The sequence below is a fragment of the Daphnia magna genome, linkage group LG6 (genome assembly GCF_020631705.1).
Source record: "Daphnia magna isolate NIES linkage group LG6, ASM2063170v1.1, whole genome shotgun sequence".
Taxonomy (NCBI): Eukaryota; Metazoa; Arthropoda; class Branchiopoda; order Diplostraca; family Daphniidae; genus Daphnia; species Daphnia magna.
The window spans coordinates 4633729-4651451 of record NC_059187.1 but is presented as its reverse complement, the minus strand read 5'-3'; the positions used below and the strand labels follow the sequence as shown (position 1 = coordinate 4651451).

At 44.1% G+C, this 17723-nt stretch overlaps 1 protein-coding gene across 1 annotated transcript; it reads right to left on the bottom strand.

Annotated features, from left to right (window-relative positions):
* Positions 1–2901: 2901 nt before the first annotated feature.
* LOC116926873 lies at positions 2902–4405 on the bottom strand. The gene is made up of 6 exons (XM_045174959.1): positions 4101–4405; positions 3809–4036; positions 3647–3727; positions 3506–3586; positions 3370–3444; positions 2902–3308 (listed from the first exon to the last, which is right to left on the bottom strand). Exons 1-6 carry the CDS (start codon positions 4360–4362, stop codon positions 3169–3171), a joined length of 867 nt encoding a protein of 288 aa, XP_045030894.1. The 5' UTR covers positions 4363–4405; the 3' UTR covers positions 2902–3168.
* Between the last annotated feature and the right edge of the window lie 13318 nt (positions 4406–17723).

Here is a 17723-nt window from a genome sequence, read left to right as displayed (position 1 = left end):
CCATATTGGTCCGTAACTCCGTTGGGAAATCAAATCCAAACTACGACACCAAATGTACCTGTGTCCGACGCCAGTACTTCTGAGGATGCTTTCAGTCCTGAATCCAACGATACACCGGTCATCACTCAGCAACTTGATCGTCCTGCAGCTGTACCCGTTCGGAAATCTCTTCGTGGATTGGTCCCAAAGAAACTGTTTCCAATAGAGATGGAAGGTGCCTACGCCGTTCATCAATCGCCTGATGTGTCCATGTCAGCTTTCATCTCCATGGCTTTTAAGGCGATTTCTTTGTTTTACGAACCAAAAACGTTTACAGAAGCTATGAGTGGAACTGAGGGTGATTTTTGGCGCAAGGCTGCTGATCATGAAATGGAGGCGTATATCAAGAATCAGACATGGACCCTCGTACCTCTCCCTCCAGGTCGTACATGTATTCCTAGTGGCTGGGATTTTAAACTAAAAACGGACAAACTTGGATTGCCGTGTCGTCGCAAGGCGCTTTTTTTTGCTAAAGGCTACCGCCAGGTGAAAGGTGTTGACTATCAGGAATCGTTCGCACCATTTTTACGATATGATTCACTTCGTGTCATCATCGCCATTGCTGCTGCGCGTGATCTGGAACTCATTCAACTTGATGTTACCACTGCCTTCCTCAACGGACTCATTGATGAAGTTGTTTTCATCGCTCAACCTGAAGGCTATGTTGTTCCTGGGCGTGAACTTGAAGTTTGCCGATTAAATAAAGGCATATATGGGATTTGCCAGGCGTCACGCATTTGGAACAAAACTCTTCACGAGGCCCTCATCAACTATGGTCTCATTCAGAGCACCACTTACCCTTGTGTCTATTACCACATCACCCTTACCAGCTTTCTCATCATTGCAGTTTGGGTCGAAGATGGCCTAGTAGCTGGCAGTTCGCAACTGCTCCTTGATACCTTGGTCTCCTATCTCAACCTGAAGTTTGAAATCACCGCAGTACCGGCTGATATATTTGTTGGCATTGTACTCACTCGTAATCGCGCCAAGCGCCAGATTTACCTCTCCATCCCCCAATTTATTGACAAGATTCTGTCCAAATTTCAGCTCTCTGCTGCTCCGTCAATATCGCTCCCGGTGCTGAAGGGTTCACCACGCCTGTCAGCGTTTGCCTCGCCTTCTAGTCCTGCGGATGTCCTGGCCATGGCTGGGCTTCCTTTCCGCGAAGTCGTGGGGTGTCTCATGTACGCGGCTCTTACTGTACGTTTTGATATTGCCTTCATGGCTGGGCAATTGGCTCAACATTGTCAAAACCCTGGATTAGAACACTGGAAAGCCGCTATACGGGTTTTGAGGTATCTCAAGGGAACACGCAATCATGGGATCTGCTTCGGTGGAAAAGATTCCAACAACCATGTCCTGGTCGGCTATTCAGACGCCGATTACGCTGGCGACCCTGATACTAGACGTTCCACTTCGGGTTATGTTTTCATTTTGAATGGTGGTGCAGTTACGTGGTCAAGTAGAAGACCACCTGTTGTTGCTTTGTCCACAATGCAATCCGAGTATATTGCAGCTAGTGAGTCTACCAGAGAGGCTGTATGGTTACGTCGTTTACTGGACAATTTGGGTACGACCCAAATTCTACCTACACTACTACGTTGCGATAATGAAAGTGCGATTGGACTTGCCTATAATCCTTTAGCTCACAAGGGTGCTAAACACATTGAGGTCCGGTATCATTACATTAGAGAACAGGTTGCGGACGAAACAATTGTGGTGGGTTATGTTGAGACTAGAAAGCAATTTGCGGATGTGTTGACTAAAGCTGTAGACGGAGAGACATTTCAGTTTTGCATTAAAGGGTGCGGTCTCGATGCTGTTCCTGAGATCGGTATTTAAAGGAAATGTGTGTCTGAGAGTTCTAGTATCCTACTAATCTGCTGAGTCTTGTTTTTGTCTTTTCTTTAACACTTTGATTTAAACTTGGAATCATCTTTACAATTTCATTTGAATATTATTGTGTACTCTTGATTCTATAATTGTGTGTCTGGAATGAAGAGGTGTGTTGAGGTTACATTCCACAACCAACTATTATAGCTTGGGTTGCTGAAAACCAAGGTGGAGTTTTAGGCCTGAGAAGATCGTCGTTTGTAGGACGTCGACACAGAACAAAGAGACTCAGTGGCTGTGGTTTGCGCATTCTGACTGTGTGTGTTTTAAGACGAGGATGGATCGTTCCTTCTCTAGCTGTTGCTAAGATTGAATACAAGTGTTACCAAACTGGACTTTATGTAAGCATTACTTATCCACTTGATAATTGTTTGTTACATTCTGTGTGATGCCACTAGATAGAGTAAATGAGTTCGTTCAGAACTCCAACATGCTTGCGAGCCTTTACATGCTTTTAAATTAAATTATGAACGTACAACTTCTCTTGATTTCAAGCGCCTGATGTTTTGAAGCGCAGTCGTCAGCTTCCTCTTGTAAATTTCAATGTTCTTTGGCTGCATGACTCGTTTCCTCAAATTCCTTAAGCAATTTGCGCAATCTCGACACAGATCAGTCTTGGAATTAGGTGAGGCTATATATCGGCAACTGGTTGAGCGCAACACTTGGCCATTTCTCGTAATTGAGCACCTTCTGGTAACGTTGACGTTTTCCATTGCGTCGTTTAGAAATCCTTTACAAGCTTTCACATTGCTCAGAATGCGAAGGTAGTGGTTGATGTCATCGTACCCTTCGTATCTTCCATCACAGCCAGGCAGAGTTACATTTTGGCCTCCAACGTGAACAGAAGCTTTCGATGTTGATTGAATTTGCAACAGTTAAACAAACAGTTTACAAATATCGTATGTGGCTATCGTTTGTCATTTGTTTTATTAGCATTTTAAGAACAATGAAGTCAGCCGTGAAAACTGCTTGTACAATCAGTCATTCGTGTGGTGCCATCTAGTGGCAAAGGCAACGACGAAATGTGCGATCCTAACCTAACCTAACCCACCATAGCGTTTTGGCACTACAACTATTTCACTTATTTTAGCCATCGCGGGCCTTTTATTATTTTTATATTATTATTTTATTATTGATCAACCTAACCGGTACTTGGTTTCAAACTAGGCTATCCCGTTGCTGTTTTTTTAATTGAATAATTGCGCAATAGCGCGCCACTTCACCATTCAGCCCGGTTCAGCCATTGACGTATTCCCAACTAAATCTCGAAGGCGGACACCCAGTGGCCTTATTACCTTTAGGAACGTCAATATCAGGCAACAAAGGAGAATAAATTGGTGAAACGTCACGGAGCGGCTCTTGGCCGGATCCAGTATCTGAATACAAAAATAATTAAATAATATAACTGTTGAGTGAATGACAAGTATGTAATAATACCTATGAGATCATCAGGGCCAAGGGAAGAATCGATCGGAAAATCGTCTTCAAACATCACTTGGCTTGACCCAGGATCTAATGTAAAGAAATGAATTATAACAAAGAGATCGAATAACTGTATAGTGTGTAAAAATACCAGGGAGAGCAGTAGTGATAGGAACAAGAGCAGAATCCAAAAGGGAGTAATCAAAGGTCGTCACTTGGCTGGACCCAGGATCTAATTTAAGGAAATGAATTATAACAACAAATGAAATCACTGTAAAGTATGTAAAAATACCAGGGAGGGCAGTAGTGATAGGCACAGGAGCAGAATCCATCAGCAAGACGTCAAAGGTCTTCACTTGACTGAAACCAGAATCTAATTATAAAATAACAAATAAGAAAAACCTCGACTTAAATTAAATGACTCCATGAATCAAACTTGTTAATAAAGTTACACCTGAGAGAGCATTTGTGCAAAGCGATTCAGTTAGAGGTTGTGAACTCTTCGTACACTCTGTGTGGGGAAGAGTAGTGAACTGATTTTGAACAAGGCTGGAAATAGGTTTCCCCAAAATTGACGTAATTGTTTTGCATCTCGACTGCTGTTTCTTATTCTTCACTTCAGGACCATTCTGTGTCAAATCTTCCAATTCTGGGCGACTGTTGTTCTGTTGTCTTTTGAGGCCTGAAAAAATATGTTGCGAGTGAGTTATACTGAAGAGTGAAGCAATTATAATGTACATAGTTACCTAACAGATGCTTTGGTGTAGCTCCATCTCTCAGTCGCCATAGTTGTTGCGGATAAAATTTGCCTAAAATAAATTTACCCTTAATGATGTCTTCTTCATCAAAATGACGCCAGCTCAGGCGTGACGAGTCCAAAAGTCCCATTTTTGGAAGTATTCCTCTCAATTCCTCTAGACGATGTTTGGGTATTCTAAAGAATATAGCTGGCCGATTTTCTTTGTCTTTTCCAGTATAACAATTTTCAATAAAGCACCGTTTCACCATTTTTGGATAACTTTTAAATCACTCGTAAATCAAACGGTTACATCACATTTCAACATAAAATGGCCGTCTTCGAACAAACGTTAACCGAAATTTCGAATTTTAAAAGAAATTGGTATTTTGGTTCATAGGGGGCAGCAGAGAAACGGCGACGAGCCCTGCAATTGGCTGTTTAGAATTTCGCCTTAGGCACTAAGCTCCTCCCCCTGGTACGGAAACTGGCTTCATTCGAGATAGGCTCTTAAATAATAAGTTGCTCCACCATACTAATACACCATGTAGGGCTTTTCGGGGTCTGTTTTGTTCTTCTTTTTTATCTGGCAACACAGCATAGCGCAGCACTGGCGCCAGGATATAAAATATAGTAAACAAAGCATTGCAAGGCAACAAGGCGTACTGTTTTTACAGAAGTGTTTTATCTTACCGAAATTCCTGTAGTCGTTCATTTAGATTTCCATCCTTAGCTAAATATGAGAGCGTGTCGTGTTGCTAGATATGGTTATGATGTGAAATTGTTTGCTTTGCCAAAAAAACAGCCTTCGTCGTCAGCTTCGGGTTGGGAAGTAAAAGTTTTTCGACAGCAAACAATTTCAGACCATCGCTGTACGCGAGTCCACACCTAGCAACATGTGTTCGATGCGACACTTGTTATGCAAATAATCTAAACCATCAAGAACCTAAAAAAGCAAGAAAAAATTAGAAAAAACGGTAAATCGTTTGAATCTTAATACAATTTCTTGGTCAAACCAAACCTGGCGGATGATGGTCTTGACGTTGGGAAGAAGAATGCCTTGGTACTGACTCCGTATTATGAGCTTCAGGAGATTATGGCCGAGCACTTCAAAAACGATACAGACGTGCCTGCCATTAATGCTGCTGATCTTAAAATTGTCCAGTAGCTGAACCGTCCTCTCCCGTTTGGGGTCCGTCTCATCGCTATCACGAACGCAACGAAGCAACTTGATCTCGTCTAGAGCTGTTTCTGTGTAATTTGGCGCGCTCTTGACCACCTTGAGTGCCACGAACCGTTTTGCCCTGTACAAAAAAAAGCCCAGCATAGCCAGACAGTGAAGAAATGGCCCCAGCCCAGCTTGCGAACGACATCGTATGGATTATGGAAGAGATCGCCGATCTTCACTGGATGGTAGCCACCTGGAAAAGAGACGAAAGGACGACCACACAGACGACGAAAGTTGAAAATGGATCGAATGAGGTATTCGAAGGAGGACACAAAAACAAACAAAATCGATGAGAAGAGTATGCGTAAGCTTGGGAGGTGGATCAGGTAATATCATCGAAGAAAACAGAAAGGATATGGGCAACGACAGGTTGGACGAAAAAAAAAGTATTTAAAATTGATACAGGTAGGGCTCAACCCTAATCGCCCTACACACACGACTTATTACCGGAAGGTACTCGTGCGACACACATCAAATGTATTTTTGTTTTTTCGGCTTTGCGCCAGTATCTTTCGGTTGTAAGTCATTTCTCGGGTAACCGGGGCCGACTCTAATATGTTGCACAATAAAAATTCCACAGCAGCTCGGCCAGGACGTTTCCTTGTTTGACGTCAGCAAGAAGAGAAATGCTCAAGAAATACAGTTCAAATAGTTACACAGGTTTACAGTTTACAGATGCACTAAGAGTAGCAAAAGAGAAAAGAGTTAGTGAGAAACCATATTACCTATTGCTCTGCTGTCGAGCAAATTTAAGTTCCCCAACCAAGATATTTTAGGACTAGTAGAAAGTACTAGAAAATGTACTGTTCCAGATTAGTCATGTCTCCTGTCAGTCTCAATATGTCAAAAGAAATATTGACACAGGCAAAATGGCTAAAGTGGGCTTTAACTATTGGTAAAAATTTTTGAGAAAGGCACACCTCTGCATCGAAACTCTGTTATTGCTTAATCTTATATTTAGGTTTCCGAAGCAGTAGCAGTAGCAAGCGCCAGATAGCATGGCCGTAGCTCTTTTTTCCCTCTGATTAGTTGTTGCAAGGTAACGCATCATCGTAATAGGAGGTATTCAAAGTTTACAGGCCTTAACCATTAAATAGGTCTTGGTTTGGGACGCTTCAAATTACAATCAGTGCTTCCACATTTTCATTGAGGAAGCAAAACCCTAGAAAGAGAAAAATAAAACCCTGTGGCGTTGCCAGAAAACCTAAAATAACCCCCGGCCCCGACTTCTAGTTCTAGCAAAAAATATGAGATTTGTTCAAATCTCGTTGGGCTCTTTTTAGTTTTTAATTTTTTAAAAATAAAAATAAAATGGCAATGCAAAAATTCAAGTTTATCTTTTAATAAAACTGAAAAATTGTTTTTTTTTCTATTAAAATCACAGTCACAGAACCCTAGTTACTCCACGACGTGTGGAAAATCTTCGGTCCTTGTGACTCATTTCGGAAAAAGCAGTCAGAGCCTCCAGTGACTGTGTGATGAGTGCACCAATCAGAAAATGTGTTTGAAAACTTCAACAACCAATCGCAACAGCGATAAGGAACGAATGGAGCAGACGATGATAGATGACGAATAGATGACTCGAATAGATGACTCTGATTCGAGTTTCCACCACTATGCTCCGTCCCAAAAATGTCGAAAATTTTTCACAAAGACCAACAAAAGGTAGTATAGGGACTTTGCTCAGCGTGGTGCAACCAGGGTTCTATGACTGTTAGAATAAAGGAAAATTTTTTTTTACATAGGCAGAATTATAGAACCCTAGTTGCTCCAATATACATTTCTCCCCTTTGAGAAAGAGAAAGCTTTAAGCAGGCAGAATGGTCGAAAAAATCGAGGTTTTTAGGGTGGAACTTCTTCTTCCTCCCTAGCGCGGTTCTCCGTCTGGCGGAATGTTGAGAAACCTTCGGTAGTGGAGAGAGGAAGGCAAAAACCACGAAAGCGAAAATGGCGGATAAGCGTAGGTGTGCCGTGTATTAGCCAGTCTTCACATTTCAAACTCCTCACAACATTGGTAGCTAGTTAAAGTCTTCACAATTGACCCATTAATTTGTTTTTCTCTCTTGTGATTGGCTAATGTAGAATGAAGTGCCTCATGAACCCGCTGGTTCCAGGGAGAAAAACGACCATTCTGCCAGCTCAAAGCTTTCCTTTTTTCCAAGGGGGGAAATGCCATAGTTGAGCCACGATAAAATAGGAAAATTAAACGATCCTCCTATCCCTGTCGCTTGGGGGGAATGTCGGGTGTTTAGTAAGGGGTTCAAAGATTGCCCACCAGGGCAATTCATATTCATTATTATAACACGTATGGATAGCCCTTCTTTAGAGCTACCGATTGACGTAAAAATTTTTCCTTTTGAAAGATTACATAAATTATAATAAATTTTTTTAGATTTTGGCAGTTTTCTGGAGAGTGGGAGGGGAATCAAAAATTAAAAACTTAAGGCAGATCGTTTAGTCACTATTCTTTGTTCAATTATAATGTGTGTTCCTCATAACGTTCCTCCTTTCCTTGTTCCTAATAACACGGAGAACACGAAGGTGTCATAGAATAGTTTTTAAATCGTTTTTTTGTTTTGTTTTGTTGAATTGCATTTTTATTCTACCCAATCCCTGATTTGGACACCACCATCCATTACGTTAAGGAGCGAAGTTTAAAATCTAGTATATTTCATTTAATATAATTTTGTAAGAATCGCTAGGCGTTTAGAGCTATTTATCATAATTCAAAATGTATTTTAAAACAAAAGAGTCCAAGTTTCAAATTTTAAGTTGTATTTAATTACAAACATAAACGATAAGGCTGTTCGACATCTTTTTTCGCATTTGATTATATCGCACAACTCAGCATTCGACGGCCGATTCTGTCTGCTATGACTGTATTTTGTTAGTGTGCGAAATATGAATAAATTAAAAAAATTCGCTGAAAAAGTTAGTGTTTTGTTTCACGTTCTTCATCGTTTTGTTTTTTGTGTTAGTGTAAAACTATGTCGTGTTCCGACAATGCAAATAAACTCGTGATGACTCGTGACTCGAGATAGAAGTGATACGAAAACTCGTTACTTAGATAAGTTAAAATTGTTAAATAGTGAGTGTCCCTATTCAATTCCCAATTCTATGTGAAAACACGGATTAGATTGTTGCCCAATTGTTCACAAAATTTCTAAGTTGTTCATGCAATTTGTAACTTTATAAAGAAATTAACTTTACTCGGTGATCTTCATTTATTTGAACGATTTCCCGTCATCTCTCTTCATGAAAATCGGTGTACTCATTTGGTGCTAGTAGACGCCATTTTTAGGCTTGGGGGCGTCACCTGTTGGGGACGGGGTTTCACTATGGGGGGAGGGTTAAATAGATTCGCGGTTTTTTCCGAGCTTGGCTGAGACACTTTTTTTTTTTTCATTCTGTTCGCTGTCGCACCTGAATTCGAACTCTAGTTTTAGTTGTTATAGTTGCTGTTTTCCAATTTTGTTTACATAAGAAATAGTGACATCTAGTTTTTTAAATTTGAATTAGAAAAAGAGTACAAAGGTGCCATCTGTTTTCCAAATGTTGAAGCACCCCAAACTGTACAAAATGGCCGATTGTTGACTTTGTTCTATACGAAAAAGATTCTAGTTGTTACATAGTTTAACAATTTTACCTGCGAAAGTAGCTACTTTCGACCCTAAGGGTGTAGACTATGTAATTTAGCTTTTTTAAAGTTTTTTTGTTACCTCACTCCTTGCAACGCCCCTTTCCGACCAGACTTTTTTTTAGGTCTTGTCAGAGAATGTCGTCGCCAAATTTTCCTCGTGGTAGGCTAGGCCTACGAGCCAAATTTGTAAATTCCCAGTTTGATTACAGTGCCAACGAGCAAGTTCCATTTAATTACGAAAGAAATCGTGAGCGTTCTCGTTACTTCTCTGACAATCGTCTTCTTCATGGACATAGTGGGGGTTTTGCACATCGTGACTTCCGCGAGAGATCACCTCTTAGGCGATCCGGTTACATCGAACCAACGCCAGCACCTTATCGGTACTTTGATCGCAGGGAAATTTTAACTACCCAGATGATCGAGTCGATTTTCACTATTACGATTTCGACGGCTACTATGCGGAACATCGGTCCCGGGAACGTCATGGCAATGGAGATTTTGAATCAGGTGGCATCGAATTTACCGAGGACATGCCGGAAGAGATTATTGACGACTGGTATGAGGAGGAAGAGCAGGGAGATCATAGACGTCCATGGCGGCCACGAAACGAAGTGCGGATCAGCGCGAGGTCGGACGAGACGATGGACAGACTTTCGACAGACCGCATCGAAGCAGCATGCTCAATAACGGAACCAGAAACGCTCCCTGCGGTTCCAGCTCATCAACCCGATAGAGAGACGGGTCAGGCGGCAGAGGTGGTTCTTGCGTCTTCCATCATCCCCAAATAAATTTCCCAAGAAATTGCGACATTACTTTCGGTGGGCGTGTCGACGGAGAAATCCAAGCTTGTGTCGAAAGAATTCCCGCTCGTTTTTGAAGAACAAAATTTCTCAATTGCGCCGCCTAAGCTGGACGGTTGGATGAGTCGCCGCGCAAGAGAAAAAGGCGTTTTGAAAATCGTTAACGCGAGGGAAGAGGTGTATATTAGAACGCAGTTGAAAGTTATGGACATCGGCCCGCCACTCATTGATCTCTATTTCCGATTGTCTTCTATGGCAGATGATTCACCTGAAATGTTGCTCACTTCAAGCGGCGTTGCAGCAATGGGGCCGTGCTTTTGCACATATTTCCCGAAAACGCCGTGAGTCGGTAGTCAATGCCACAGATCCAAGGATCGACCATCTTTTGAAAGACGATAACGTCTTCTCTGGTAATAAGGAGGCCCGCGAGCTCCTTTTTACCGGCAGTTTCCTCGAGCTCATGCTGAGGGAAGCGAACCAAGATGAAACCTTGGCAAAACGCGACCGCGCAGAGGCTGCTGCCGCCCATGGAAGACGAAATCCAGTTCGGTCTGTCAGGCGCATCCAACTGACAGATAGCGCAACACGCCAGGATCAATTCTGTGAGCGACAGAATGTGGAGCCCGGTAGAGCAAGAGGCCGAAGAGGCTTTTGCGATCCCAGAGGCGGGCGAGCGCGCGGAAACCCAAGTCGGAGGTATGAGTTGTAGAACTTTTGTATCCGTACCCCTTCTTTGCACTTAACCGACGATAAAAATTTTGGCGCTAGACTGCGGAACTTTGCACGTAATTGGGAATCGGTTACAGACGATCCATGGCTGTTAGATACGGTGGCGAACGGATTTAAAATAAATTTTTTGTCCCAGCCAGTACAGCGCAAATACCCTCATGACATTTCGATGTCAGAGGAGATACAAATGATTTGTCAGGCCGAGATTTCTAGTCTGTTAGAGAATGAGGCGATTATTGAAGTAGCGGACAAGGCGGATGGGTTTGTTTGCGCCTTTTTTTTGTGTTCCAAAAAAGTTACAAGGATATAGACCTATTGTTAACCTTAAACCCCTTAACCAATTTATTAGATACGAACACTTCAAAATGGAAAATTTAGAAACTGTGCGTTTTCTCGTAAGAAAGGGGGACTGGTTCGTTAAGTTAGATTTGAAGGACGCTTACCTAACCGTACCTGTACATAGTTCTCAGCAAAAATACCTTCGTTTTTTATGGAGGGGGCGTGTTTTTCAATTTTGTTGCGTGGCTGTTGGACTTTCCCCTGCCCCTAGAGTTTTTACTAAACTTTTGAGGGTGGTGGTAGCCTTTTTACGAAAACAAGGCGGTCTATCTAGACGACTTTCTGATTATGAATGAATCAGAGGAAGAAGCACGGTCGGATTTGGCAACAACGTTAGACCTTTTGCAGTCATTGGCTAATTCTTCTCTCACTTCCTCCTCTTCCAAAAAAGTTGAAACGGCCTTTAAATTTGAACCTGGGGGCAAATATCCTTTTGGGGGGCTGGATTTTTAATTAATTGGGGAAAATCCTTGGTAAACCCTACTCAGAATATCGAATATTTAGGCATGGTTATTGATTCGGTTAAATTATCCTTTTCTCTACCTCAGACTAAAGTTTTGGAGGTGAAAGAAATGTGCCGGAAAGCTCTGGTCGCTGGGAAAGTTTCTCTTCGCAACGTTGCGTCAATTTTGGGGAATTCTACTTCGGCTATACCATCCATTCCCTTCGCCCAATCGCACTATAGAAGTATGCAGCGTTTCTTTATAGCAGCATCAAAGAAAGCACAAGACAATTTAAACGTTAAATGTACGCTATCACCAGAGTCAAAAACCGATTTGAATTGGTGGGTAGATAACTTGGAAAAAGTCAATGGCAAGGAGTTTTTCCCCAAAAAACCAGGCGTTGAAATCTGTTCCGATGCATCTTTATCAGGCTGGGGTGCAGTTTGTGATAATGTGACAACGCGGGGACCATGGACAGCAAAACAGTCCAATTTGCACATCAATTGTTTAGAGCTAACGGGGGCATTATACGCTCTACAATCGTTTGCCAAAGACGCGTACCAACTATTCATTCGGATGTATTTAGATAATTCCACCGCAGTTTGCTACATTAACAAGGGAGGGGGCACTAAGTCAGCCGAGCTGACTGCTATAGCAAAATCCCTATCAAACTTTTGTGAGCAACGAAAGCTGACGATCGAAGCGGATCATTTGTCCGGGATACTGAACGTGAAGGCGGATAAAGAGTCGAGGACGGAATGTGACGCAAGTGACTGGATGCTGAATCACTTAGTTTTTAAGCGCTTAAGTTATATGTGGCGGGTAGATATCGATTTATTTAGCTCCTACTGGAGCGCTCAATTGCCATCCTTCGTCTTCTGGTGCCCACAACCCGGTGCGACAGCCGTCAATGCTTTTTCTCTCAATTGGCAAGGTCGCCTAGGCTATGCGTTTCCCCCCTTTGCCTTGATTTCCAGATGCCTTGAAAAAATTAGAAGAGAAAAGGCTAATATCGTTATGGTTTGTCCAGTTTGGCCGGCCCAACCATGGTTTCCAGTTCTTCTGGAAATGGTCTGCGACGTGCCTCGTCTCCTCCGGCCATCACCCAATCTTCTGGTGTCGGCGAAAGGCGAAACACATCCCCTGTTGCAAACCAACACTTTGCAGCTAGCCGCCTGGAAATTATCAGGCGAAATTTCCGTCGGAAGGGCTTTTCGGACCCGTTGGTCAACCTTCTTGTGGCCGAAAATCGTACCCCTACGCACTCGACATACGAGTCGGCCTGGAGGAATTGGGCTGATTGGTGTCTTCACCGGGGTGAAAATCCCAATCAGTCTATTTAAAATTCGTCCTAGAGTTCCTTGCTGGGTTGCACGAAGAGGGAAAATCCTATAGTACGATTAATGTACATAGGTCCATGCTCTCGAAAACTCTTCTGGTTGTCGATGGTCGGCCAGTGGGTATTCATCCACTTATCAAAAACCTTCTCAGTGGGTGCTACAATTTGAACCCACCTAAACCAAAATACAGTTATTCGTGGGACCCGAGCACCGTAATTAGCTATTTGTCTTCGCTAGGAGACAACCTGTCACTTCCTCTCGCGACCCTTACCCGCAAGGCAACGGTCTTGCTTGCTTTAGCTTCCCTTCTCAGAGTGTCTGAGTTGGTGTCCATCAACTTGCCGTCGATATTGTTACACTTGGGGGTGATGTGTAACACAAGTGTATTAGGACGTCCACACTTTAAGACGTCAAGTAAGAACATTGCATTCAAGAGACACTACATCGCCTATTTATGGTAGGCGAACAGCAAGGTTGAATCATCGAGTGCTTTCGCCCTTGCTGTTTCTACGAACAATCGAGATAACCCTTATGACTTATTACTGAGCAAGGTCGGTTGTACGATTACATCCGCCCTTGCTTGTTTCTACAAAAGAAGAATATACCCTTAACCATTTACTACAAAGCAAGGTCGAACGTTTGAGTACATTCGCCGTTGCTTGTTTCCCCGAAGCGTTAGAGAAGGTGCAAGCGTCCTGTGTTGCTAACGCAACATTCAGACAAAGCAAGGTCGAATGTACTCGTACATTCGCCCTTGCTTGTTTCCAAGAATGAGATGAGTGTGGGGTGTGTCTCATGCGTATGTCACGTGATCTCCACGTGACAGATCCCCCCTCGTGAAGGCGGTCGCCCCCGACTGCTTGATAACTAAAATAAAACCCCCAGAACGGTAACCCCAAAAGTCCTAAAACCCTAAATCAGAAAACCCAACACACCAAAATAAAGAACAAACAAAAAATCCCGAAAACCAAAAAAAATTCCAAACGAACACCCCAAAAGAAACATTCAAAAAGGAAATGTCGTGTCAAACCTCCGCCACCTGTTCGAGGTGCGGTAGGAAGTGATCGTCTTGAACATCTAATTGTTCGTGGGCCCTCATACGGCCTCTTAGTCAAATAGTTTGGTAACTGAGATAAGTTGTTGCCACCACTAGTAATAGTAACATGATCAGAAGTTCAAACGGATATCTTGGCTCCGACAGCTGAAATTCTTCGGTCGTCTTCTTCATTAATTCTTGAATCTGGAATCCTGTCATTTCAGACGACGCACGAGCGCCGTCGTTTCGGCGCAGTAGGTCGCTGATGAAGTTAATTGATGTGGCATTCGCCTTCGGGAGCTCAATGATGGCGACCGATTTGAATGTTGTTACATTAAATCCCACTGCGCCCAGCGTGGGTGCCACCAGAGGATCTAACGAGGCCTCCAATCGTCCGTCTAAACTGGCGGGGAAGACCCAGTCTTCCGTTCGAGCCGTACATCCAGGAGGGACATCAAAAATCCCAAACGGAGGCAGCAACAGTGATTGCGGGGGCCCTTGGCTGCTACCGATCGGACATGAGAACACCACCTCATGAGCTGTAACGGCTGAGAACACCCAGCGATTCTCTCCAAGATAAGCTACTTCGGATCCTTTCCATTCTTTAAATTGTTGTCTGCATTGCGTTAGCTTACGGTTGGCGTCATTGGTGAATAACGAAATCGCACAGGATTTCCGTGCTCCCCGTTTTCCTAAACCTGTATGAAAATTACAAATTAATCATTCCAATTGTTTGCAACCCCGAACGTCGGCAGTCAAAAGTCCAATAAAAGTCTCCAAGTCTGTGGAAACGGCCAGAAAATTGTATAGGTCCCCGATCGCCACTCCATGGGTGCCATTGTCTGTTGCTCGTGGTAAACTGAAAATTTCGAACAGGGTATACAGCTGTTCGTGATCGTAGATCGGAATTTTGATAAAGAGACGAAAACGTCCCTCCACCGCCGCCACCGTCACCATAGCTTCACGATAGGTCACCCATAATTCTTCACTCGATACTGCCCAACCCATGAGTAGTTGTCGATTAACTGCTTTCAACACCGAAGCCATTTGAGCAGGTGGAAATATCTAAGGTGCTAATCGGCCGTTTGCCAAGAGGGCCAACCCTTCGTCAAGAGCGTCTGCCAAGTCTCGAAGCCACTGCAGGCTCGCTTCCATCGACTCGAATGCTTTTTCTAGATTGATGAAAAAATCGAAATACTCGACATGTAAGCTTGACGCTCTGCCATTCATCCAAGCAAATTTTTGTAATTCTTTGTTAGTTCCGTCATTTGTCCTTCCAACTCCTGGATCAACTTGGTATTTGTCCGGATCTCCCAAAGTGATTCGTTCACCACGGTTGCCTGCTGGTCCATCAAATGGACTATTTCATTTTCCCGGTGTGTAAGGCCGGTGATCTTCTTATTCAATCCAGCGAAATCAGCCTGGGTGGCTACTCCGAACAGCCACTTTAACGTTGATCCGCCGCCATCGATTACCGCTCGACGTTGTTTGGAAGGAGAACCAATGGCGTCCCGAAAAGTTGCTAGTCGATGTTCGGATTGATTTAATTCACGTTCAAACCAATGACACTTGACATCAAGTTTTTTGGCCGCCGATGCACCTTGTTGATTTCCTGTTTCACGGCATTTAACGGCCATGTCCGCGTACTCCTTCAGCCTCACTTTCAATGTCTGAACCACTGCCTCTGCCGGTCGTATATCGAGGTCTGTTATGACTGTCCAGAACGATTCTCCGAACGCGACACCCGGCTTTTCATTGAAAATCACGGTGTCTCGGACAAGCAACGCATCTACCTTGACTGACCCGAGAAAGGCCAATACACAAATTGTGTAAGGCAGCAACAAAGCGAGGTAACGATTCGGTCGACCAGCTCGACGAGCCGGATGTATTCTTGTGGGGAGGCGGGCCGGCCTGCTTGCTGTCTCTGGCTGACGAACTCCCCCAGGGGACGGTACTGGACGGACGCTGTTGTCGGGTAAAACTGCAGCCCTCTCACCGTGGTTTCCATTATCCGTACCCGTCTCCCGATGAATCCTCACAGGTGGTTGAGGGGCGTTGGGTAGAGGTGTCTCACGTGTCGCCTCTGTGGATTCCGTGTTCAAATTTGGACCTCGTTCGACCAAGTCGTGAAAAAGTTTCATCTTTATGACGTGCACAATCTCCGATTTTCTTGATCCGGAACTTAACTTCACTTCGTAGTTCACGGGAGTTGTCTGTCGGATCACTTTGAACGGTCCTTGCCAGCGATAAAGCAATTTTTCTGCTCGTTTTACTTTTCGAAAGGGTTTTTACACCAGGACTTGGTCTCCTACTTGAAATTGAAGCTCTCTGTGGCGACTGTCATACTTTCGCCGCTGGTTGTCCTGGGCGACTCCCAATCGCGTGTGCACCAATGCTCGAGCCTTAGCCAATTCGGTCACAACTTGGGATGCATAATCCGGAGCCGTTCCCGACGTAACCAGCCGAGGGTTGGCATCCGCCCCTAATTCCAAATCAATAGGTAACATTGGTTCACGCCCGTAAAGCAAAAAAAAAAGGTGAATATCCCGTAGATTCCTGCCGCGCCGTGTTGTAAGCAAAACACACGTAAGGTAATGCCTCGTCCCAGTCTCTATGGTCCGCGCTGACATACATTGAGAGCATAGCCGCCAAGGTGTGATTCATCCGCTCAACCAATCCGTTTGCCTGTGGATGGTAACTTGACGTTGTCTTGTGGTTGGTTCCAAGATTCTTCATGACTTCTTGGGTAAGCGCAGCTATAAAACATTTCCCTTGATCCGAAATGATGGATTCCGGTGCTCCATGACGCAGCACAATTTGTTCAACGAAAAATGTTGCCACCATATCCGCCTTTCCGTTGGGCATGGCCCGTAGTTCCACCTACTTCGTTAAGTAGTCAACAGCAACGATGATCATCTTATTTCCGGTGTTGGACATGGGAAACAGACCTAAGAGGTCGATTCCCACCTTTTGAAATGGACGTGCCACCTGAATACACTGCAGGAAACCGGCTGGCCGTTTGTTCACTCCTTTTCGACCCTGGCAATTAGGACATGATTGCACATAATTCGTAACATCAATCGCCAAACGCTCCCAAAAGAATCGATTAGAAATTTTCGTTAGGGTGCGTCGAACTCCCATATGCCCTGATATCAAGTCGTCATGGTATGCCTTTACGACGCGTTCCCGAAAGGAACGTGGGACGCACAGGCGACGATACTGTTTACCGTTTTTAATGGTCTGTAAGCATAGTCGCCCATTAAATAGACAAAGTTTTTTAACGTTGCACGACCTGCTTCCAACTGGTCCATCAGACGACGCCACCGCGGGACCCGACGCTGCTCCGCAACGAATTCTTCCTCCGGTCCAAAATCAACCGATCTGCCACTCCCCACAAGTCCAATGGCCACACAGCGATCTTCTTCTTGGTCTTCGGTCACGGGTAAAGGGCATCGCGAGAGGCAATCTGCGTTGTCATGGAGTTTTCCGCTTCTATACCGGATTTCGATGTCATACTCCTGTATCGACAAGCTCCAACGGGCTAGCCGTCCAGCGAGATCTCGTTTGGTTAACAACCAACACAGCGCCTGGTGGTCTGTAACTACCACGATCTTGCATCCCCATACATAACCTTTAAATTTTTTTAAGGCCCAAACCAAGGCCAGGCATTCTTTCTCGGTGATGCTGTAATTTATTTCGGAGCTGCTTAACAGGCGGCTGGCATAGGCCAACGGATGTTCTTGCCCTTCCACTCGTTGGGCCAATACTGCACCAATGCCGTAGCCACAGGCATCGGGAATGATTTCCATTGGTAGGTCATAATTCGGATGAGTCAGGACTGGGGCTGCAAGCAGCGCTTGCTTCAGTGTGTTGAAACTGGACTCCTGGTCAGGACCCCAATCAAACACTGCATCCTTTTTGGTTAACAAAATTAACGGGCGTGCAATTATAGAAAAATCTTTGATGTGTGGACGATAATAAGAGCACAGGCCAAGATAGCTCTGTACTTCCTTCGTTGCACGGTGGGAACTCCGAACTGGTTTCCGCAAAATGACATTTGGACACCTTTAACTTAAGG

Excerpts from the sequence above, each read along its gene's own strand:
- LOC116926873 (XM_045174959.1), bottom strand. The coding sequence starts at position 4,362 with ATGGTGAAACGGTGCTTTATTGAAAATTGTTATACTGGAAAAGACAAA. Across the intron at positions 4,037-4,100 it reads TACACCAAAGCATCTGTTAG|GCCTCAAAAGACAACAGAAC; the intron begins GTAACTATGTAC and ends ATATTTTTTCAG. Across the intron at positions 3,728-3,808 it reads TTGCACAAATGCTCTCTCAG|ATTCTGGTTTCAGTCAAGTG; the intron begins GTGTAACTTTAT and ends TTTTATAATTAG.